Source organism: Lissotriton helveticus, chromosome 4_1, assembly GCF_964261635.1.
Source record: "Lissotriton helveticus chromosome 4_1, aLisHel1.1, whole genome shotgun sequence".
NCBI lineage: Eukaryota > Metazoa > Chordata > Amphibia > Caudata > Salamandridae > Lissotriton > Lissotriton helveticus.
In genome coordinates this window covers 1,525,577,493-1,525,601,192 of record NC_136063.1, presented here as the reverse complement: position 1 = coordinate 1,525,601,192, position 23,700 = coordinate 1,525,577,493, and the positions used below count along the sequence as shown (strand labels likewise).

At 41.8% G+C, this 23,700-nt stretch overlaps 1 protein-coding gene across 5 annotated transcripts in view; it reads right to left on the bottom strand.

Moving 5' to 3' along the window:
* MTCL1 (microtubule crosslinking factor 1) overlaps positions 1 to 23,700 on the bottom strand; it is a 552,568-nt gene that overhangs the window by 4,394 nt on the left and 524,474 nt on the right. For 3 of the 5 annotated variants that reach the window (XM_078688126.1, XM_078688128.1, XM_078688127.1), the window contains 3 exons: positions 19,484 to 19,792; positions 14,437 to 14,468; positions 7,530 to 9,063 (listed from right to left, as the gene is read on the bottom strand). In XM_078688126.1, the coding sequence (XP_078544252.1) occupies positions 7,530 to 9,063; positions 14,437 to 14,468; positions 19,484 to 19,792 (1,875 nt within the window). Of the gene's footprint in view, positions 1 to 1,900; positions 1,959 to 7,529; positions 9,064 to 14,436; positions 14,469 to 19,483; positions 19,793 to 23,700 lie in introns of all 5 variants that reach the window. The other 2 variants (XM_078688130.1, XM_078688129.1) reach the window with 1 other exon arrangement.

Below are 23,700 nucleotides of genomic sequence, written 5' to 3'. Positions count from 1 at the left end.
GGGAGAAGTTAATTCATTTTGATTTTTGTACTAGAGAGGGCTAGATGCTGAGCTGTCCTTTTGTATTAGGGGTTGTTAATATTGATTTGACTATTTGCCATATGTGATGTGGCTATTTCTTAAAACCACATTGTATTAATGCATTTGTTAATAAATTTGGCTTCTGATTCTTGGTAACCTTTTACTTTCTGTAACGATTAGTTTGACATTTTAAAAGAATCTACAAACTGAGAATTGGAAGAAGCCTACTTATGCGCAATTTTCAGTAATGGTCTTGGCTGATTTGAACACAGGATTCTCCCTTTCCTGCGAATTGAGCCTCTTTAATGTTAACCCAGTTGGCGCATCAATACATGCGTTACCACACTAAGGGGCACATTACGATCGAGGACGGACTTGCGTCCGTCCGCGAGCCCTTAGTAGGAGGGAACGTCCGCATGTGCTGCGGCGTTCCCTCCTGTGCAATTAGGATGTGACCGCCACCCTGGCGGTCACATCCTCTATTTTTAACATTGCGGCGGGTGCGGCTTCAAGCTGCGCCCGCCGCAATGTTAAAAACACATGCATTGCATTTGCATGCACAAAGCGGCAGGCACCGCGCGGTGCCTGGTGCTTTGTACACGCAAATGCAGGGGGGTACCATAGGTACCCCCCATGTGCACCCCCCACCCCCCCCTTCACCCAGGGGGCCCGCAACGGGCCCCCAAAGTGAATTTCTGTATGCTTTTCCACGGCGGAAAAGCCACCGCGGAAAAGCATCTCTTTTACACCATCCTAATATGTCTGGCGGTGTCTGGAAGACACCGCCACCATATTAGGCCTTTTCCGCCGCGGTTGTAAGCCAAGGAGAGAGGCATGAGCGAGCAACACGGAGCATTAGGGTGTTTGGGGGGGAAAGTCGTAGCATACGAGGAAAAGAGCTAGAAAATGCGTGTTCTCTCACTCTCAGTGAGTGATGAAAGAAAAAGAAAAAAGTAGTCCCATAAATTTGAGCGATGGAAGGTCACAAGTCAGCCAATCAAAAGGATGATAAAAGTCTATGTGCCATGGAAGGGTTAATCACAAGAAGAAGCAGCCAAGTAATTAAAGCAGGAGGCAAAAAATTAAGTGGAAAGCCCAGCCTCAACCTGCGAAGTGGGGAAGACTAGGTTTTGGACTGCAATTGCTGAATTTGGAGTTTATCCGCAATGTGTATGTTTATTTATGGTGCAAGTCTGATCTACTTGACCTAGTCTAACATCTCTTCATACTTTGAGAGTAGTAGAATTACATGACCTGCATTTCAGTCAGTATGTACACGCATGCAGCCTGAAACTCTCATGCAATGGCCCAATGGCATGACAAGTGACAAGCATTCATATGCTCATGATTATCAAATATTGTAAATAAGCCATTGAAGGCCCCTAGTATCGGAATTATTTGAGAAGGTCCATGGTCCATGGTCCCTGTCAAGCAAAAAAGAGGAAGTGAGAGTTGGAAGCATTAAAGTTCAGGCACGCTCATACAACTTATCCATGGCACTAGGGTGGGAATGGGTATCTTGTTCCCCAGCTGGAACAATCTGGTGTTAAGAGCTAATCCAAAATGTTAGGTTTCTGGTGGAAGTCAATATTATTAAGACACAAACAGCCAACATATACAAATGGATCCTTACTAAAAAAGTACATTGTTTAGCTTTTAGTTACAGTATCTTTGTGCTTTTTTTAAAACTATCAGCACACTGTGTTTCACTATGAGATACTCACCACCACAAAAGTCTTTTAAATCACAATTGTACATTCTACATTATCCCATGTCCCTTCAATGTCATGTCATCTTCCCAGAGCACCAGATATCACCGAAACGTTGTCAAACATCAAGTGTTAATACAGTTTAGAAAGAAGATTTAGAAAGAACTTACAGCAGCGAGGCAGGCAGGGTTAGAGTCCCCAGGGGGCAGTTAGTAAGACAGTTTGGTTCTGGACAGGACAGACAGAAAAAAGAAAGAAGGTTGGAAAGAAAAGAAATAGCAAATAATGTCAGTCACAGAAGGCAGCTTTTGCAGTTTGGCCTTTGCGTGTTCCTCGTCCTGTTATATCTAGAGGTAACATTCTGCAAGTCACCAACAGACAGAACCACTACTTCAAATGTTACACTGATTAACTTGAACTATGATGGATTGTTTATGTTTATGAATTTGAGCCTGAGTGTCTTTCAAAAAAGAGGTGATTTTGTGACACACCTACAATAGTAGCCACAGAATTAGCAGCGTATGATAGGGTATTTGTGTTTCCTTTACGTTGTATATTTTTAGTAGAACCCGCTATTATTATGAGTAGGACACTTATTCTCATGGCCACATTAATCCCAATTTAGATGCAAAGAGAAGTTTGAACCAAAATGGGCATTACAACTTGTGTGGTAATACCTCACTTTTTCCACACACAAATTTCACCAGGTGAAACCTGGCAGAATTTGTACACGAAAAATGTTCAACATTGCAAGTTTTGAACCTCGGAAGCTGAAAAACATGCACTATTACTATGCTGTACCTCATTCTGGGGTGTGCAGCGATGCAGTAACAGCAAACCACCAAAATACTAAAGCCAGTGGTACCAGTATTTATTAGGTGCCGTATTTCCTCCCGAAAAAACACAATATTCAGAATAAGGCGGCCCCTGGCCGCATCTTCATAGTCACTTCTTTATAGCCATTTTGTATTCTAATTGTCTTTTGAGGTGCAGAAGAGCTCTTTATTTAAAAATGGGGGTGTAGTGCTATGTACATACAGTTGGACATAATCCATTTGGGCACAGAAAAGTTTGCTTTGTTGACACTACATCACACTAATTTCATAGGTAGCGTATTTAAGAGTTAGAAGCTAATTGCTTCAATTCCTAATAAAAATAAAAGTAAAATCAGAGGAAAGTCGACCAGTGAAATTTCTCCCTGAGGGTGGTCCGGGAGAGAACAATCCACTGGTTGATCCTTCTCTGCATTTAGCAATATCTCTAGAAACCCGAGTATTGTCTGTTGACACCAAACTACTAATGAGACCATTGTATGTTCCTGTCTGTTGTGGCTTTCTATAGCGAAGCAAAATGGGTTCAATCTCTTTCATCATTTTTACAGTGGTAATATACCAAAGGGATGGTTTTCTGCTCATAACCAAACTACACAGTACAGCGCTGTACTGAATGGACCATAAATAAGCCAGTACATGAGATATTGGAGGTTTGGTGGCTATGTCTGACGAGAATACTGTAACAGGGAGAAAGAAGTGGCAACATTACCTCTATTCCTACCTAAGGCGCCTCTTTGCTTTTCTTGGTGTTTTTGGGACGTTGGATGGCATTAAAACCTTTTGACTAACTTGCCTCTAAATCTACTTGACCTACATGTGATTAAGCCAAAGATGTTTCCTCTCCTTCAACATCTGTTTCTTTTTCTATCTCGTCATTTATTGTATCTCTGTGCCCTCTCGTTCTGTCTCTCGTTCATACTCTAAACATATGCATATATCTTTTAATCTCTATCTTTCTCTTAATTGTCTCTTTCATATCTTTTCCTGTTTCTTCATCTTGATCTCTCCATTTCTCTCTCTACTCTGCCTCTTTTTCTCTCTGTCTTTCACTACCTCGCTTGCTGTGTCTCAATATCGGTTCCCTATCTTTCTCTCGCCTACCCCCCCACTGTGTTATTGCCTCTCTCTCAATCTCTCCATCTATATTTCTCCTCTCTTTATCCTACTTTCACTATTTCTCTCTTTATTGTGCACACCCAGTGCAAATTAGGCATTAGTCCCACAATATAAAAAACGGAAGTGCCAAATAGAGCGGCATGCATTTCCACATATTAAAGTATCATGATTTATGCACAAGCAAAATTGGGAATGGTTTTAATTTGTTCAAAGCCAGCCACAGGGAAGAGGAAGCAAAGGAAAGACTCTGCATAGGACTGGATTTAGTGTTACTAAAACATTTGATTAAAAGAAGCATGCCACTTACCGGACTACCAACTGGCCTAAATCACCAGGGGCATTGTTAAGTGTTTCTAGACAACAACACCCAGGATGATGGGACTCGCATGTCCGTAAATGTAACGGGAAAAGTGAAACTACAAATCCCAATATCAAGAATGTTGCTGGCTAAAAACAAGACTAGCGGAAGGTGTGCGATCCTAATGACATGTAGCCGATCATACACTGTCAGGAGGACCAATTTCCAAGCACTGTCTATTCATAGGATTAAAGTCTGGGAAATGTGGCCCTGGTGCAATGTCACACACACCTGACAACAACAATATGTAATAGAAAAGCCTAGGATTATAAACATGGCGTCCGGGGGACATCCATCAATCTTGGTTACAGAAATTATGTTCTATCTACATGGAAATGGCAACTTTTTAATGTTCAGACTAATGTGCTCTGCCTGCAGTGTCATCCAGTTTTCAGCTGTGTCTTGATTATGCCTTTATTTTTTATCTTCAAGCGATTCTAAACAAAACGATTAGATAGCACAGTTCATCTTGTGAAACATATCCATTGTATTTCAGTTCTCTGTGTTATATCTTAGTTATAGCTTTATCCAGTTTCTATATCTTTTTTTGTTTGTTAGGAGAACAGTTCATTAATGAGAGGTTCTACTAATAACAAAGCTCTCAATATTTTTACAGCATACAGTTTTCTATTCTCTTTGCTGTATTAGTCCGTCCAGTCTATGTTGTGGTCAACACTAATGGGCTCAGTGACAATGCCCTAAATTCTCAGTAGGGCCGGTAAGAGATACCAACCCCAGTGTTACCAGTCCCACTGGAAATTCCATTAGACGCATTTGGAATTACAGGTTCTTAGATACTTTAAGGACCTATCTTATTATCCTCAGGCTTTTCAGAGGCTAAAAGCAGCCACGAATCCTGGAGGAAACTATTGGGGAGTATGAGGAATTTTCAGGGAAATCCGACACGGAAATACAGATTGCCTCAGTAATTCCTCTGAGGACTCTCTAGGTTCAACCTGTAACTGTCATTAATTCTGCACCCGCAGAGTAAACACAACATTTAGTATTGTTAACTCTGATAACGTATAAGTGACCGCCTTTATTGTTAGGCACTTGCAATTAGGCCCCAAGACTTCAATGCCTGTTTCTTTGTCCCACTAGGCCTTATAGATTGTGATGTCACACCCAATATGTGGTCTTTCATGCATGTCATAGCAACTGGATACCGACGTTATTAAGACATGATGAGTTTAAATGCCAGAAATACATTTAACCAGATACATTTTGCTAATCGACTGTTTTTACATGGGTTAGAATTGTTTCAAGCTATAAAAAAGGCGCAATTATCTTACAGTTGTGCAAGGGGCAACACTGAAATGCTGCACAATGCATTATTTCAATACTTCCTACAGACCACTGCAGTGGGTCTCACCTGGGGCATGGAACAATTTGGAGTAACATTGCACTAAAAAAAAATTTCACATATAACTTATTGGCGTGCATTTTTCAGAAAAGTTAAAAGCAAATACTATATCGTTGGGTTATATTCTTATTTTCATTGCAAGACTTTGCATAGCTTTTGCATTTCCTACAACATATTGTCGCCTGCTGTTTTGTCTTTTGCTCCCTCAACATTAATATACCTGTAATTTATTTTGTTGTACACGGGCCAGTGGATGTTTACAATGTCCTTACAGTACCTCAGAGTCCTCAGGGTGTCAGTATTGAACATTCTTAATTAACGTTATCACAAGATTGCTGTGCAGAAATATAGTGCCACTGTATGCCAAGCCTTGGCACGCCAACACTTGGAAACTCGCCGTCTGGAGGGAGTTTTAGCAAGACTTTAAGGGTTTTGTTGATAAACAGAGCGAACTGGTAGTCAGGGCAACGGGTACACTGCAACATTGTGTATGCTACAAAAACAGAGCAGCTCTGCACCGACCTTAAACGCCGCTCGACTTCCTGTAATTGATTCTCTGGTTTCCAGCACAGTTCTCTGCTGTTTTTTCTACTTAGCAATTTTTGTGTTTAATTCATAGCCAAATTTCTAGGTCTAGTGTATAATTTAAACCTTAAAAATAAATACCAATTCAGGAAGGCACTGAAGACCTCTCTCTTCCCTTAAACCCCCTACCCCTCCCGACTCTGTCCACCCCGGAGTTCTGGTTCTAGCGCTGGGATGCTCGAGGGTTACTACGCGCTCTACAAAACCTTAAAAATAAATAAATTGCAAAACTTGAGCTGCACAATTTTCACTTCAAAAAACGAACCCAGTGTTTGATGTTCTCTAGATTCGTATACATTTGCAATTTGGGGATTATAACAGAGGCATGGTTTATTGGTGTTTTATTGGGATGTGGGCCTGGAATTTCAAGAGTTTAAAGATTCAAAGAGGCGATTTTATTAAACTACCCACAGAAGAGCTGCTGTACTTGGTCGCACTGCTAAGCCTTTGTAAAATACGCTATTTCTGGCGTGCGTAAACATACAGTGAAGTAACCCCCTGAAAAGGGTTGTACTAGTACTCAGGGCCACAAGATTTACACTGACGCTAACTGCAATAGAGGTGTTCTGCCCAAGACTTGCGCTGATGCCACGTGGTGTGTACACGTCACGTACTGCAAAGCAAACAGCCATGAAGGGTTACGCTGTATCGGGTGTGCACAAGAGTAGAACTGATGCAGACCGCTGCACGGTGTTACACTTGGTACCGTGCTTCAGACTTGCACTAAGAGTAAGACACACCCCTGCAAATGCATCCTAGTACTGGTGAGCAGGAGGTCTACCCTGATGCAGACGTGGTAGGTTTGCGCTATCACATTCTGATGGATAAATACAAACATGCATAGTGCAGCTGGTTAGAGTATGCTGCATGATATGGTCTGGAGGATTGACACATCGTGATGTTGAAATTTGGAAAATACTGCAATAGATCACCATCCAGGTTAGGATTAAATTCTACAGATTGAGACGGTATCCTCTGCACATTGCACAGCTTTATTTGCAGTTCTTCCAAACCTTCTAAACTACCCCTAGTGTTTTGGCGCATTAACACTCATGTGCTTGTGGGTAAATTACACAATGGGATCTATTTTGCAATATTAGGGCAATGTTCAAGGGAATTTTCTTCCTAGTGAATCATTGGCCTTAAAGTTAAAGCATGCACCTAAACACATTAATTGCCCCCCTTTTGCAAGCTAGATTCATAAGCCAACTCAGTGCCACCGCTAATCTGTACTGTTTATTGCTCTTGCACAGGTGATCACTGTTGTGGGACAGCAGACTCCCTCATGTGTTTGCAGTCTATGTTTCATTTGGTGCTGCATTCTATTGTGAGTGCAAGCACCAAACCTGCTGCAGAAGAATTTGTTCAAATGCACCACCTTCTCTCCGACTACCACAAATGGCTTTAAAGCATTATCACCTAACAGCACCTCTACAGAAATCCATTGCCTGCAGTTATCACTTGTCCCTAATGTGTGAATCCTGCTCTTTGAACATTACATCTGCCCAAAAGTGACCATAATTATGTTATACAGAACATCGTACCTCGATTGATGCTGGATCCTCTTTTGCTAGTTCCCCTGGACTGCTGTCTTTGCTCATGTGAGTTGGACTACTTGATGTTTGCCCTTGATCGCCCTTCAGGACATGCTCCAAAAGCTTCTTGTTCAAGATTCTTGAAGCATTTTCTCCCAACGAGTACCCTGGAGGAGCAGAGAGGTCCTGTCTGATGGTAGTGAACTCTACACCACCTTCTTTATGTATCTCAACACTAATGCGAATTGGGCTAGGTGACCTTCCCCGACCATCCAGATCATGGAGGTGTCCAAATTCTGGTCGGGGCTCTGCAGACCTAGACCTGCTGCTTGGTCGTGACAGTTTCTGAAGTGGATCACAACAAACCACAGGAGAGTGATCGATAATATTGAATAAACTGGACAGGCCATCGTTTATTCTAGTGTGAACTGGACTCTCCCTTGTGGTGGTGGACCTGGCCCAAGCAGACTCACTGAAACTCTTCTGCGGTGTGCCTGGAGCAACACACCTGTTTGGCAGGTCGCTCTTTGGAACAGGCTTTTTTTGAAGTTTGGGAGAACCATATTTTGGAGAGCAGCAAGGTCGTTCGAACTTTGCCTGGGCTTTTTCAAAGGCTGGTGCCACCTGCCTGCTCCTCAGGCTCCTCGATGGGGAAGAAACAGGAGTGTATCCCCCTTTTGGTGTCAGACACTTGTGGGGACTGCTTGTGATGCTACGCAAGGACTCTGTCTGCAAGCCAATACTGATGGTCTGGGTGGTCTGTGTTCCTGTACTTGCAGTGCCATTGGTTTGGCAAGCCATGTCCCTGTACTGACAGTCCAGTGGGTTTGTGCATATTGCATTCCTTACAGAGTAGGCTACTTCTTTCATGTCATCACTCATGTTCTTGGCCATCTCCATGTTGTGCAGAGTGGAGGCAAACCCAACAGTGGAGCAAATAGGGCGCTCGATTGGATGATGACTGCCATCTAGAAAGTCTTTTTGGTGTTTGGAGAGGTCACATGGCCACCGTCCACACATCTCCGGTGAGCTTCCCTTTACCTCACTAACATTCCCTTTGGATTGGTTCATAGAGAACAGAAAGTCAGCTTCTGCCTTGTTACAGCCTTCGTTGCTGGCTATCCTTCGCATGGGTGGTGGACTGTGGAACACTCGACTTGCCATTTTCTCTGTAACACCATGGCTCCTCTGAGGCGAATTCTGACAATGATCAGGGCTGGTCATGGAGGTGGTGGTCATCGTGACACTGGTTGTGAGGAACCACGATGAGGGGGACAATGAATTTGAAGTTGGATCATTCACTCCTTTGCCACTCTCTGTCCTTTCTCCCCAAGCTTCTGTAGGGTGTTCTACTGCCTCACCACGTTTCACAGCATTACAATCCCAATTCTTGTTAAACTCCTCAATATATTTCAAATCATCGGGTGACAAAGGAGGGGTCAGATCGTCCTTCCCATTTGCGGAAGCCTGGTTTTTGTCAGGGAGGAAGGGAGAACTATCCATCAAACGATGGAATTCAAACATGGAGGAAACAGACACTGCCCTAAAGAAAGGGAAACACAGACATGGTGTTAGTCAAAACACATACACATGCACATTACCTTGCTTAAAATTGCCGGATCAGTTCTGGATAAAGTAGCTGCTGTTTATCACAAAATCCCAACTGCTGTGACTTTTAAACTGTAGTACATTCTAACAAAGATTCAGAAATTCTATTCGTATTTTATCATTCCTCTAAAACCATGAAAACGGGAAGAAACACCCAAAAAAGAATCCAAATTTTGTTATGGTAGACCCAAGGCTGGTTCAAAGAAATGGTGTCTTTCAAAGTAACTGTCAAGGCTGCAGTCCTGTCTAATTTCTTTTACAGGGGCAGGAGATTGTATCTTTAGTGATAAGAAACATAAGCTGTAATACATAGGAACTGTGCGGAACAAAATAAACAATTTTAACACGAATCACCAGACATATTCACTTTAATGCAAGACAGGCCGACGACAAGGAAATCCGAATGCAGATGGTTTACATTTCGAAACTTGGATAGCGTCATGGATAGGAAAAAAGCAGTGCTGGCAGAATTCAGAGGGTTGTTGATATTGATTTTATTGCGATATACAGAGTCCAAATCTCAACTTCTTTATGTACAATTAATAGAGCTAATGTGACCAAAAAAGCATCTCTATATAAACAATCTTCATCTGGCGGTTGAAGGTTAGTAAGGAAGAGAGGTAGAAAATCGGAGGACCGCACAACTCACAGATCCGAGGACCTCAAACATCCATAGGTTAAAGACTGCAGGGTTATGGTGATAGCGAAAGACAAGTCGAGATAATGATGAACGGATGTAGACAAGAGTGGTGAAGTGAGAGTATGGAAAATGGCCATTGGAAGTAATGGAAAAATTGACGGGAATGGTAGCAAAGACATTGAGGTAGACAGATGGCCAAAGAAGAAGTGTCAAAAATAAGATTGTTGAAAAGAAGGGTCAAAGAGTATAGACAAATGGCAATGGGATCAAAAAGCACAAGTGGGTGAGAAGCAAGAAATTAGATAGCAGATGGGAGAAATGACAAAGTGATAAGAGATAACTGCCAAATTCAGCATTTTCTAGCACCCAAACAGTTTTTGTGCTACCCTAAATGGAATATGACCAAATGCTTTTGTCATTCCACAATAGTAGTTGGCAAACTAATATTTAGTATGGAACAAATGTGACTCGTTGACATAAAAGAAGACCTTTCGGCGACTCTTAGATAAAGTTACTAATTTGCCAGTGCAGTCAGCACAACACAGAAGCTGATTGCATAAAAGTTGGAAAATGCCAACACATCAATGCAAGAACTAAGGCACATGTACAGGCCATAAGTTCTGGTGTCTTTTAGCGGCAAAAGACACTCATAGTACAGTAATGGCTGAACTGCAAAGTCAATTTATGGGACTTGGGTTTCAAAACTTCAAAAGAAGTAGGCCAGGAAAATGGCTTAATTTTGCCTTTTAAATGTAGGTTAAGTCGGTGGCATGAATTATTTGTAACTCAATTAAAAAAACATCATAAATGGGGGGGTGAAATTGTATGCATTGTGCAGTTCCAGCACAATGTACAGCTTTGCACTATTGCCTGAATGTGCAAAGATGTCATAACTGCATATGCTACCTAATTAACGGAGAAAACATATAAGGTCACATTTGGAAGCGTTGACACATTGGGCTAATGCCAATGATTTGTTTGCAAACAAATTAGCATCAACCTCATTCAACAAAAACTGTGCAAGGAATAAATCTGCTTGATCATATAGCATGAATATATACAAGGCACCATTATTACTTCAGTACATTTTCAGTTACCCGTTAATCACTCACTGTTCCAAAACTCTGGGAAAACAAGAAAAGACACAAATATTGTCAAATCCAATATGTCTTGGTTTAATTTGCTAATGCAGCAGCATTAGTATATTAAAGCGAGACACGCAGGAAAGATTCAGCAGAAGCAGACTGAGGGCTAGTGCTGTAACGCAGTCCCTGAGGCGATTCAATACAAACATGTGTGTGGAGGTGGAAGCATATATCCAAACAGCCAATAGTCTTAGGTGAGAAAGGAATAATTGGCTGGGCTAAACAAGATGTGAATGTCAAAGTGTAAAGCCAGTGGCTGAAAGAGGCCAGTGGTAGAAAGCCATTGTTTTAAAGGGGAGGACCCAAAGCTCACTGTATGAATATTGCTAGCAATAGGTCTGTATACCATCTGTGCTGTCGAAACCCAGACCTAATAAATTGGTCTCTAAGGTGTCTAAATGTTTTAAATAAAAACAAGTAGTAAACATTGGCAGACAAAAACAACCCGTATGACAAAGCAAACAGCGAGTCAAATACCAAAAATACAGGATGAGTGGTCATTCCCTAGTCCGTGAAGAGTCACTGACCCACCAAAGGTCGTGTCCGATCACATTTTAATGAGAGAGCGGTCTGTTGAAGGTTGCCACAGAACAATGGAGATCAGATTTTCCTTTAAAAAAACGCCCCAAGGAAAATTAATAAATGAGAGTACTGCTGATATTATTTACAAAGAATGGATGTCCCTTTACGAATAGCAAGAATATGTGCCAACGTTCATCAGGCAAAAAATGCAAGCTACGCAGATGGACATCCCAAAAGCTTTTTTTTTTTATCTGAAATTTGAGTTCCTCTGTGCCACAAATGGGCCTCTTTCTTCCTATCACTGTACAGGTTCTATGAGACTGGCCATGTTATGTCTCTTATGTTTTAGCAGGGAGATTCACTAGGGTCTCTGATGGTCTCTTAACAGAGATGGGTGAGGTACCAACACCGCATCAGAGCTGTGATGTTACATGCACTCCTGATCCACAGAGCGATGGCCCAGTAAGGCTAAGAGAGGGATAAGTTAGACCTGTGGATTAGGGTAAACCCTGGTTTTACACAGTGTGGGGCCACATTCTGGACTGATCTTTGGAAGACGCACGTATTCCCTTGAAAGAAGAAATGGTTATAATCATTTCCAATTGTATTCTCCTCTGTGTCACAGTTAATCTTGACTAGGTAGTGGTATGTACACATGTCCATTGCTGACAACTTCTGCTCTTCTGGGTGGAGTCTGCTATGAGTAATCGGAAAAGGACAGGTATGATTTATAGTAAATAGTTGGTTAGTATAGAAAATTAACTACTGGATTCAACTTCGAGACTGAACATACTACTGTAGCATAATGCCTGGTTGCTATGGTTAGAATACCATTTTTCTTCTTCTCCCATCATGTAAATCACTATGAAGGTGAGCGAGGGCTATCACTCCTAGGTACACGACATAGAAAAATATCATAGCCAGAATTTCGACGGCCACAATATTGTGAAGGTAAGTATTTATATGTAAGTAAATATTTAATATTCTTAACTCTGTAACTATGTATATTGAAGGTATACCTGTTCTCAAGATACAGAAATATAGAGTTAAGAGGAGTGAATCTATGCTTCCCTGTATATACACGTAACTTCAGGATACTGTAGTCGTAGATAGTCTTGCCACAATAATTTAGTAAGACAATATTTGAAACCCAATATTCTTGTGAAATGCCATATAGGGGAGGCCATTTTAAGCATTGGCACTGCACCATCTATGCAATAATATTCTGGGTTGGATTTTTAGATTAACAGTACCATACCTTTATTTTAACATTTAAAACACATAGGTTAAGCGGATAATTATATTGTATTGTGTAAAGTTTTCGTGGGATAATCTGTTAAAACAGCCTGCAGCTCCCCCAACCCTTTTGAAATGTACTGAAGATAAATATTTTGAGATGAAAGGTAACAACAGCTTCCAACTGTGATGGTGAGAGGTGCGATTGGCAGATCTAACAAGTAAATCCCCTTTTAGATTAGGAAGTATAGAAGGATAAATCTTGCAGTGAACAGAGAAAACCTACGCCGGCTTCCACTTGCCATATTGGGGAGTGTGGTTTGAGAAGACTGATTACCCAACTTCCGTGCTCCAAGGACATGTCACTCAAACTCCAGTAAGTTGTTGGCACTATGTCAGTCCTTCAATTTCCTAGAAAGAAAAGCCTTCCACACCCACAGGGCTGAAGACTGTAAACCAGTCATCCACATCATCAGTACCATTCTCTTCCTCCCTTGGTTTGGCCTTTGTCTGCACGAAAAACATTGGTACTTTTTTTTGTTGGGTGAGATGATAAAGTGACAAATCCATGGCCAGGCTTCAATGCAGTATTTAACACTTTGACACTGGTAAATAAAGTACTTCAGCCTTCTGCCACCTCAAAATCGACAAACAGCAGTTATTACCTGACTGAATCTGCCACCTTCTGCTACAGCTGGTAGAAGCCCTGTGAGCAGTTCAGTGTCTTGTGAAACTGGAGTGCATAGCCACACAAAAGCTAGTTTGTTATTAAAGAAACAATTTAACACCCTGTAGTTAAACGTTTTGATCGTTAACATGCTGACAAAATGTGTAACAGTCATATTTTCGTTTTCAGATGTCTTGCTGAACTAAACAGTGAACAGCCAAAGTGTGCTATAGGTTGGTAGGTTAAATTAGCACTGTAAACCCATAACTCATTAGTATGAAGTTCACACTGTAAAGTTCACCCATATTAGTTTAACTGATTACAGACATGCATAACCCAAGGGTAACATTTAACAGATACAACAATGCAGTTTGCACATTTCTACACCACAAATATACCATCTCTTCTTATGAGCCATCTTTGCTCTAGTGTTTCCGCACTACAGCTCCCCACTAAGAATGAACCCAGAAGAAGGCTCACCTAACATAATTGAGACACCCACCCACCAAAGTCAGACACTAAAGTGACTGATTCTGTAGATAGGGTTGTTCCTTCGGGAGTATAAGGCTATAAATGCAAGACTTATGACTGAAGGGACAGCCTTGCTTATACTATGAACCTGACTCACCCAAATTGACCTCCTTTGAACCCTTTTAAAAAGTATGGAGGTGAAAAGGGTGGTCTGCGATATGTCACTGAATACCTTTCCAGTGGTTACCTCCCATCCATTTTAAATAGGGTCCAGCACCAACATGGTGGAGCATTGTTCAGGGATCTCTTGCAGCTGCAAGCAGGGCCTTGATGGCAGCCATCTTTGAAAAGAATCCCCAGGATAAGGGAACAGTTCTGTGCAGAATATCGAAGACAATTTCTATTACTAATCAATCAAAAGGGAGTTATGGGAAACTTCAGTCAGAGGCCAATAAGTTCTATCGGAAAGTTCTGGTTTGATGTCAAGTTATGAGAAGCAGGAGCTCAAATCGGATAAGTGAGAGCTCCTTATATAGAGTAGATAATGAAATGAACAAAATCACGTTCTAACATCAAGCTGTATGATTGACAGCTCCAATTTCACACCAATCATCTCAGGTTGCTTACCTCTGAAGACCCCCTGTGTGTGCATCCTCCTCCTGCAACAGCAACAAAAACAAAACGTTAACATGAGATGTATTTTAGTGTTCCTGTTGATAGTCTAAACATCATATAAAGCAACCAAAATATATAGGTTGTTCATCACCTGTTCATGTTGGAATGATGTACCCGAACCCAAACAGCTACTATTCGTTGAAGTTTGTACTACCTCATTTTCTTTCGTAAAGAAGATAAGGCCTCATGTACAAAGTGCAACCACCAATCAAGCAATTCACAAAATCAGAGTTTGCAACCTCAAAAGGTGATTTTTACGGGTCAGAAAGATATTTCAGACACTTAAAAGGGCTTTTGCGACCATGTCCTAATAGGAGAGGACATGAAAGGGGAGTCCCTCTTGCTATTTATAAGTTGCAGAGGAATGCATCAATGATTTGTAATTGCAAGATACAGAGAGCTCTGGCTGGGAGCTAGCTGAAGCCTAATACCTTGATGTTAACCCTTTGGCTGTGGGGGTTATTCCCCCGCTGTGCTGGGGGGCATGCACAGCGCCCCGGTGCTCATGACGAGCTCAGCTCGTCATTAACCACGGTGCTCGTGTGCTCACGACGAGCTGAGCTCGTCGCGGCCACACCCGTTTCCTTAGAACACTCAGCACAGCAGGGGAATTATCCCCGCGTGTGAGCGTTCCAACGGCCATGACTACCTCAGCTCGTCAAGAGCACACGAGCAGCGAGGCTCATGACGAGCTGAGCTCGTCATCAGCATGGGAGGGGTTAATGCCAAGGAAACAAAGATACTCAGCTTGTCACTTCATAAATGTTTAAGAGATTTGGAGGTAAGTTTTTTACTTTTCCAAGCTCTGTAGGTAAGAGATATGCATGCAGTGTAAGAATGTCATCTGTACTGGTCAATATGAGAAATTACATTAACAAACATCTAAATAGCACTAACTAATGAGTGCTTACTGGTACCCAAAGTAACCACTTTAGCAAGCTCAGAATATTGAAAGACAAATAAAAAAAGACAGTAATGTTCTAAACGTATGCCTAGCAGTCTGCATGCAGCACCTTGGTGTCGTTTCATACCTCATTAAAGGCAAGATGTGAAAAGCGTATTTTCGGTCAAAAACCATGTGGTTCAAAAGATCACAGGATTTATGACCGCCAATTTTTTTCTGAAAAGGACGTCCGACTTTCTAAATGGGTTTACCGACTCATACTGAATCTCAATTAGGAAGGGCATGAAAGGGGCGTTCCATCATAATCATGAATCAATATGGTATGTATCAATCCTTTGCCTCCTCTGTATCGGTCACTAACTTTTGAGCCATTAGCGGTACCTTCAAGAAGGTGGTAACAGATTCACAGGTGGGAAAACTTGCCAGGCGACTGCTGGAGAGGAGGCAGTGGTCCCAGGGAACGTAGCCTGCTCCCCCAGTGTTCTTTCAAACAGGAAACGCCTATATATATATATATATATATACACACATATATATATATATATATATATATATATATATATACACACATATATATATATACACACATATATATATATATATATATATATATATATATACACACACACATATATATACATACATATACATATAGATACATACATGGCGAAGCTTGTCACTTATAAGACAAAGAATGTCGAATAAACAGCAACAAAGAGTCGACCCAAAAGTGCTGGTGCAAGGGTGGTTTAATTCAATAAAGCCAGCGCTGCCGCCATGACGCGTTTCGCCTTCGAGAAGGCTTGATCACATGACAAACTGCATGACAGTGAGCAGAGCATTTAAAGATAGATACATACATAAACATATATACATGCATATATACACATATTACACATGCATATATGCATACATATACATGCATACATACATACACATGCATACATATACATGCATACATATACACACACACACATACACACATATACACACACACATATATACACACACACACACACACACACACACACAAATATACATATATACAGCAGCACTGGTTCCTTTAAAGAAGACGTGCTGTTAAAAAGAAAAAAAGGTTTCCCCACTTGTGAATACAAACACAGGGATGGTGGTCTGCTATTACATCCAGGCCACCATCCCTGTGTTTGCAGCCAGTCGCAGGGGGTCACCATCAGAGACCTGCCTAAATAATATTCATTAGGCAGGATGTTCTGCGCCTACCTGCAACTTTACATTTTGCGGTGCGACCTATTAGTACATAGGTTGCAATCCTAAATAAACCCCTTCGGAGCTCACGACGGCTCCACGCCATCATGAGTCACGGTAGGCGTGTGCTCAGGACGGCATGGAGCCGTCATGCCCCTGCAGCTCCTCCCATGCGGCACTAATTCCCCACCTGTGTGGGAGAATTAATGAGTGGGCGGGGTTGAGACGGAACCACGCCGTCATGAGCACATGCCACCCGTGAGGCATGACGGCGTGGAGCCGTCATGAGCGCTGAGCCCATCTCCTAGCCCCCGTGTCGCAGCAGAATTCACGGCGCAGAGAAGGGGTTAAGGACTGGTCGCAAAATGTCAGTGCACAATTTACGAAGCCCTTTTTGCGATCAGTCTTTACTACAGCTGGTTATAAGTTTATTAAGTGATATTCGAAAGAACTGTAACATGTGACCTGCAAGTAACAGAATGATCTCTGCAGCAAAAGAAGGAAACACCGAGGTTAGCTGTATAACATACAAATCTATACATACTGTGCTTTGCAGGAGGCAAATTAGGCTTTGATTTCATTTTATGATGAGTCAAACTTGTGACCAGACTGCACACAGATGTTTCCAGCAAGTGCATTAACCACTCAGGTTATCTTATTATTTTACCCGGGAACTTGCTGAGTACATAACGATCTCTGGAGCAGGCGCCTTAACCTTGTAAGATATTTTAAAATGCAGTCTGTTTGCGAGTAATTAAGTAAGCCAGAACAAATTTACTATCACATTTGTCCTTATTTTCAATTTAGTTGGAGACAGTTTTTAGAAAATAAATGCATACGTTGACTTTCAGACTGTGACTTCACCATCCCTTATGCTGCCGCTCCTTTACTGCAATTGTGGGAAAACCACAGACTGACACCCCTTTAAATCTAAGCTGGCACAGTCCGTACGGTTACAATACTTTGTTGCATATGTTCTGCCAAAGTTATCTTCCAGGTAAAGTAGGTATGGTCTGTCCACAGATGAAGATACTGGGACGATTCGCCCAGGTGTACATACATAGCTACATTTATGAGCGCAAAGTCCCATTCCGGACTCTCAGACTCGGGGGTGGTGGAGTGATTTTGCACTTGTACATGTTAGCTTCCCACAGAAATTTCCACAAGTCCAAATTCTGATTATGCAAAACAGCTCTCTTGGAAGACTGTGTGTGTTCCTAGGTGATGGACACGCAAAACGCTGGTGAACATAGTTTCCCACCAGTAGCGGTCGGTCGTGGGAGTGCTGCTGGGCGGTGACATGGGGAGGGGGAGGGGCAGGGTGGGAGGGTAGTAAACTATGGATTACGGCCGATTACAGGTAAGTAAACATAAAAATAAATAAAACAAATTTCGTTGCGCGCACTGCATCGCCAAATCCTTAGTTTACTACCCCCCACCCTGCCCCTCTCCCTCCCCACGTCACCGCCCGGTAGCACTCCCACGACCGACTGCTACTGTTTCCCACCCTGAAATCAGCCAGAGTTTACTCCTGTCAAGTGCACGAGAAAATCTGCTTCCACAGTGAGAATGGGAATGAAACACTGCCAAACACTTTCCGCAATGTAAAATACAGAGGTTACTCCATAGGGAAAATGTATCTTCTCCCTTTAGTATGAACTACCTCTTGGACTCAGAATATAACTGGACACCATTATCTGTTGCACTGCTCTTAGGCGCTGCTTTCCCTCTGAAACAATCTCCCTAACACTTGTATAATTTCCTCTATATCCACTTTGCTACACACTCCACCAGTCGCGTGACACTAAAAGATGGGCCCCACTGTAGAATTATAGGAGGGGCCACTGAGTCTCCCATATCTTACAGATAGTCATTGGTCTTGGGCTCAATGGGGGCCCCTGACTAGTAGCAGGACTCTTGAAGGGTTGGGAGGCCCCTGCACCAGAGAGGTTGTGGGGCCTGTGTTATGCACCTTAATACACTTTGACCAATTATCCGCAATTGCAACACCATTCCCAGCCCTCATTCATGCTCCCAGCCTATGGCCTCACCTAATGTTCAAATACATCAGCGGCAGCATGACTGACCTAGAACCTGGGGCAGTAAAATGTATGTGAACAACAATGGTTGCAGGAATAGCAACTCTTTCACATTAAAAACAATCAATACAATGAATACAGATACAAAACTTGCAAAAACAAATATAAGGTGCCCACACAAGAATTCAGAATTTTAGAAATTAACATTGTAAATAAGTTTTTACGAAAAAAAACACAACAAAGACAGTACAATACATGAATACTTATTGCTAAACATGTTACACAAACAAAAGACTTTTGGACATGACATAGTGTTTGACAAAAGAAAAGAGAAATGGCAATGGGGTTTCAACTTTATCCAATAATCCATAAATTAAAATGTAATAATTATGGGTATCAATCCTTCCCAAATGCCAGTAAAGCGCTGACGGCATTTCAACCCAAAGAGTCATCATCAGGACTGAGAATAGTTTTATGAGCGAGAAGCAAAAGAATGTCATGCCATCAATCACAATTAGAGACTAGGCAATTATATCCAAAATCAGTCCTTCCAGAAAATAAATCCTGAATTTCTGTGTGGGAACCTTTGATTTTTTGTGTGTAATTTTTGTATTTTTGTATTCATTGTATTGATTGTCTTTAACCCCTTCCATGCTGCCGTCGGCCATTGGCCGACGGCAGCACTACCTCGCTGGTGCTGCCGTCGGCCAATGGCTGACGCGGCCCCGCCCATTTTGAAGAAGTGCCGCACTTCTGCAAAATCGGCGGCGCAGCCGAGGGGTTAATGTGAAAGAGTGACTCATCTAATGTTGGTAGAAGAAAGCATTACCTCAGCAAAGCAAGGCGAAAACTTGTCACGCTCCAGTTTACGAGGGGGAGGAACGTCAGCATCGTCCAAAGAGTCCAAAGACAATGCATCCAGAAAGAGGTTTTCAGTGGCAGAGCACCGGTCAGTTTCCTTCAGCTTGAAATGAGACCGTTCTTCATACGGAACATCATCAGAGTCTGAGAAGGACCTTGTCCCCGCTGCATGAGGCACATGAAGATTCCCTTGGGTTGGAAATGCACGAAGGTTAACACCATCCTTTTGGTCAGATATGAGGCTTTCTGGTCGGTGAGTCTTGACTTCCTTCTGCAGCTAAAAAGAAATGCATAAGAAAAGGGATTGGTGGAAAGCATCAGCACAGCAACAACATACAGATCTACCAGGTATTTTAGCAGTGGTTCTTTCTGAATTAGAACTTGGCTGGTCCTCTAGGCTTAACATTAAGCACAGTCTTTAGTGGCAGATAAAGACTGCAAGGCACACTTAGGGCCTTACTTACAGCTTGGCAGATGCAGGACATCTGCCAAAAAGTGATGAATGCCCGTCTGCAATAATAAAGGTGCATTAGTGTAAATAGAGCAGATAAGACATCCACCACTTTTAGCGGGTAGCCCGAATCAAGCTCTCAGTCTGCCCATTTTCTGTCTACTCTTGACACATAGATCCTAACTGGTCCATAGCTGTACTCTTGCCTTCTGTGCTACTGCTCGTGCTAATCAACTGTTTTTATGTCCATCGCCTTTACCAAGATGCTGCTCATTGCATTCAGTGAACGCCTATTGTCTCTTCTCTCTTGAGATGATACTAGAAATCAGATTTGAGTGACAGCATCACTGCTCATCTATGCATTTGGTTTGGCTTGTTTGCTTGGTTGATCATCATGAAATTATTTTCCGCTCCAACAGCTTAACTATAGTGACCCTTCAAACATTTGTCACATACGGATGAAGATGATGGGTCTGCTGGTGCACACAGATGTACCATGAACAGTTTCACCCATCCAACACAATGTATAAACATCCCTAACCTTTGTATTTATTTCAGAAGTCATGGCCATGAAGTCTAATAACCATGGAAGAAAATGGCGCATCTTAACAACCATAGAGGCTTCGACCCTGAAGAGAATCAAACTCGCCATCAATCAGTTCAGTACACCTATGAAGATATCAGCCTGCCCAAGTAAGATTTCATGACAAGAGATTCCACATTGCTACAAAATGTCTCCATGGAAAGAAGGCCTTTGTAAAATGGCCTTTTACTAGAAAAATATTCTCGCAACAACTAAACATACCGTACCATTGCTGGCCACTGCTTTGAGACGCATTGTACATGATTATTATTTTTATATGAAACTGCATGGCTATCTCTTGGGAAAATCTATATTATGCAAAAAAACATATCTGATGTCAGTGAAATGAAAACATCAAAGTAGATACGATTTCAAACAGAATTTTACAATCCTCCTTTGATGACTAACACTGAAGAAACTACTATCCCAAAAATAAAATATTCAGCTGGTGTAACGCAGTTTCAACATCACAGATTGTGCTAAAAAAGTAAGGTTGAATTACTGTTTTCACATCTAAATTATTTGACTTTATCATTTATTAGTAATGAGGCCAATCTAAATAAAGATGATAATTACTCAGAGCTATTAAAAAGTAAAAGACAGGAAACAGAATGGATTGATTAATAGACAATGAGCCATTTCATATTGGATTTGCATTTTCAGAATCCCCTTGTACATAGTTCTATTAATTACAGCTGGGATAACGTTTTAATGATTAATGTACTGTTGCTCCTGTGTGTTGGGAGTTGTACTACGGTGCTTCACTTGCTTTCTGCCTTTCTTTTTTTTTTACAGATGTTATTGAGTTTTATCAACAGTGCAGTAAAGTGTTCGGCGTTTAGAGGTACTTCATACATTACAAGCTCTTCAATAAAAGATACTATTTCTGCTATGTTGTCAAGTGTTTTCTTTGTTTTCTGCCTTTCTTTAGGACTGTGTTGCTTTCCATTGTCCAGCTGCACTCTAAGAATGTCTTTTGATAACAATACACAGAGGAAGCAAGATGCGCCCTCGAAAGGCCCTGGGATACACACAAAAAACATCTGCAGTCACTCATCTGTGGCCGATGAAGCTGCTGCCATAAACAGAGGTCGTGAAAACGGTTTACGATTTCAGGATGCATAATGCAGCCAGTAGTGGCATTTTCAAAATATGTAGGGCAACTTGCCTTATAGCCAAACAAAACCTAAATATTTGATCTAAAAATATTTTAGTCTTGGGGTATAATGAGAACCTGACACTTTCTCATTTGGATGTCCTAAAACGTTGTTCCTCTAGGCGGATATGTACCAAAGCTTCCAAAAAGCCTATTCGTCGTTTAATTGCAAAGTTTTTTGCAGAAGAAGCATTATACAGGGGTGAACTTTCTAAATGGGGAGGGGGCAGCGGGGGCCGAAGCCCTTAGAGCCCAATGGGCATTGCGCGCCTGCAGAGCAGCAAACCAAGAAGCCAATGTGGATAAACTTGAGGTAGCAGAGTGGCCAGAAGCCAGGATGGCTGATCGAGTCCTAGCCGTTTTATTGCGATTAAGACTTATCCAATTCAGATAGTTCCATAGGTCATATTTTCCTGAAAACCTAAGGAGGATGGGCCAAGGCCATGCCCCCCCGCCCAAAGCCCTATAAGTCATACAGAAGTAGGAACATTCTTACACATGATTGGGGCGTGCTCCGTCATTACTTGATACAGGAAGCAGCTACACAGCACACTAAGTAGGGCCACAAAATGTCTGATTGCACCTAATCCCAAAGTGGCGATACGTGGAACCATGGTTGATGAGGAGGGCCCAGGCATATTCCTATACTGACAGCTAGGGGACTGATGTTAGTCAAATGTAACATCGCAAGATGCTTGCATTCTAAGGAGGCCCCTGAGATCACCCAATGGCTGGGAGTGATGGACTAAATTGCCAAAGCAGAGGAAGCTGTATACACGGACAGGGGTTGTAAGAATACATATGTAAACTAACTTCTAAACACTGCAAAGTTCATTGTTGCAATGTTTCAGCACAGGGAAGTTAAAATTAACACTGTCCACCCAGACATACCGCACAGCAGCATAGTATGGCAGACATACAACCATAACAGCTTGACTATGTAATCAGTGGCTATAAAAACATCCAGTTGCACAGGCTACCAACAGCTATTTGCCACACATCCACATTTATTTGGCAGTGGCCAGCCATACCTGCCAAGAAAATGCTTAAGGACTTTGGCACATACCTCCACTTTACTCACCAAAAAGCCAAAACGTATAAGATCAACAGGCTTACCTACCTAAACACACTCATCCAGAAAACTGAAAGATTGGATGGTCAAATGCCGGACTTCCAAAATGGACTGCGGAGCCATTCTTATGGAAGCTTGTGTGCTATACAAGTGTTAATTAACAATAACAACAGTTTTGATCTTAACCTGTTGCAGAAACAAGGCAGTCCAAACTCAACTTCTCCGCTTCTGCATCCTATAGTGGAACTATTCAAGGATTGTAGAGGCTTTTGGTGAATGAGTGTATTGACCTTCGAGGGATTTCAGGTTACTTCAGAATTTTTGCTGCTGAATTGCAAGTCTTTTTAAGAATTATAACTTTTAAGTCTTATTTTGTAATTTTTATTCATTAATGTATTCCATTTGAATGGGTTTGTGTACCAGAGCAATGCTATGTTGTTGCTACGTTTAGAGGTTGAGATCATTGTTATGGTTTTTTTTTGGGGTGTGGGTACAGTGCTAACAGGGCTCCTTGCCGTTACCTAAAGCGCTTAGATACACTTTTGTCAGTAGAAATTCCAAACTCAAGGTTCTGACACTTACAGAGAAAAAAAATTATCATTGTGCCTCAAAAGTTATTGCGCTGGGAGTGGATATTCGCTCGATGGTGGCCTGAAGATCCTGGGTTTCTGAATCACAATGTTACATATAGCAGTGCTTCTCAAACTGTCGCGGCCCAGTGGTTTTAGCCAATTTTTGGTGGGCATAGAAGGTCCAAGGAACAAACAAAGATGCATTTAAATTGTGTATTGATCTCGTCACATTTTCCAAGGGATTAGGGTTTACAAACTCCTCTCATTTTGCAGTCAGGGAAAGAAAAGTAAGGTGAAGACAATCTTGCTGTCGAACAGGGATGTGATAGGAAAGGCTGTTGAATGGCATTT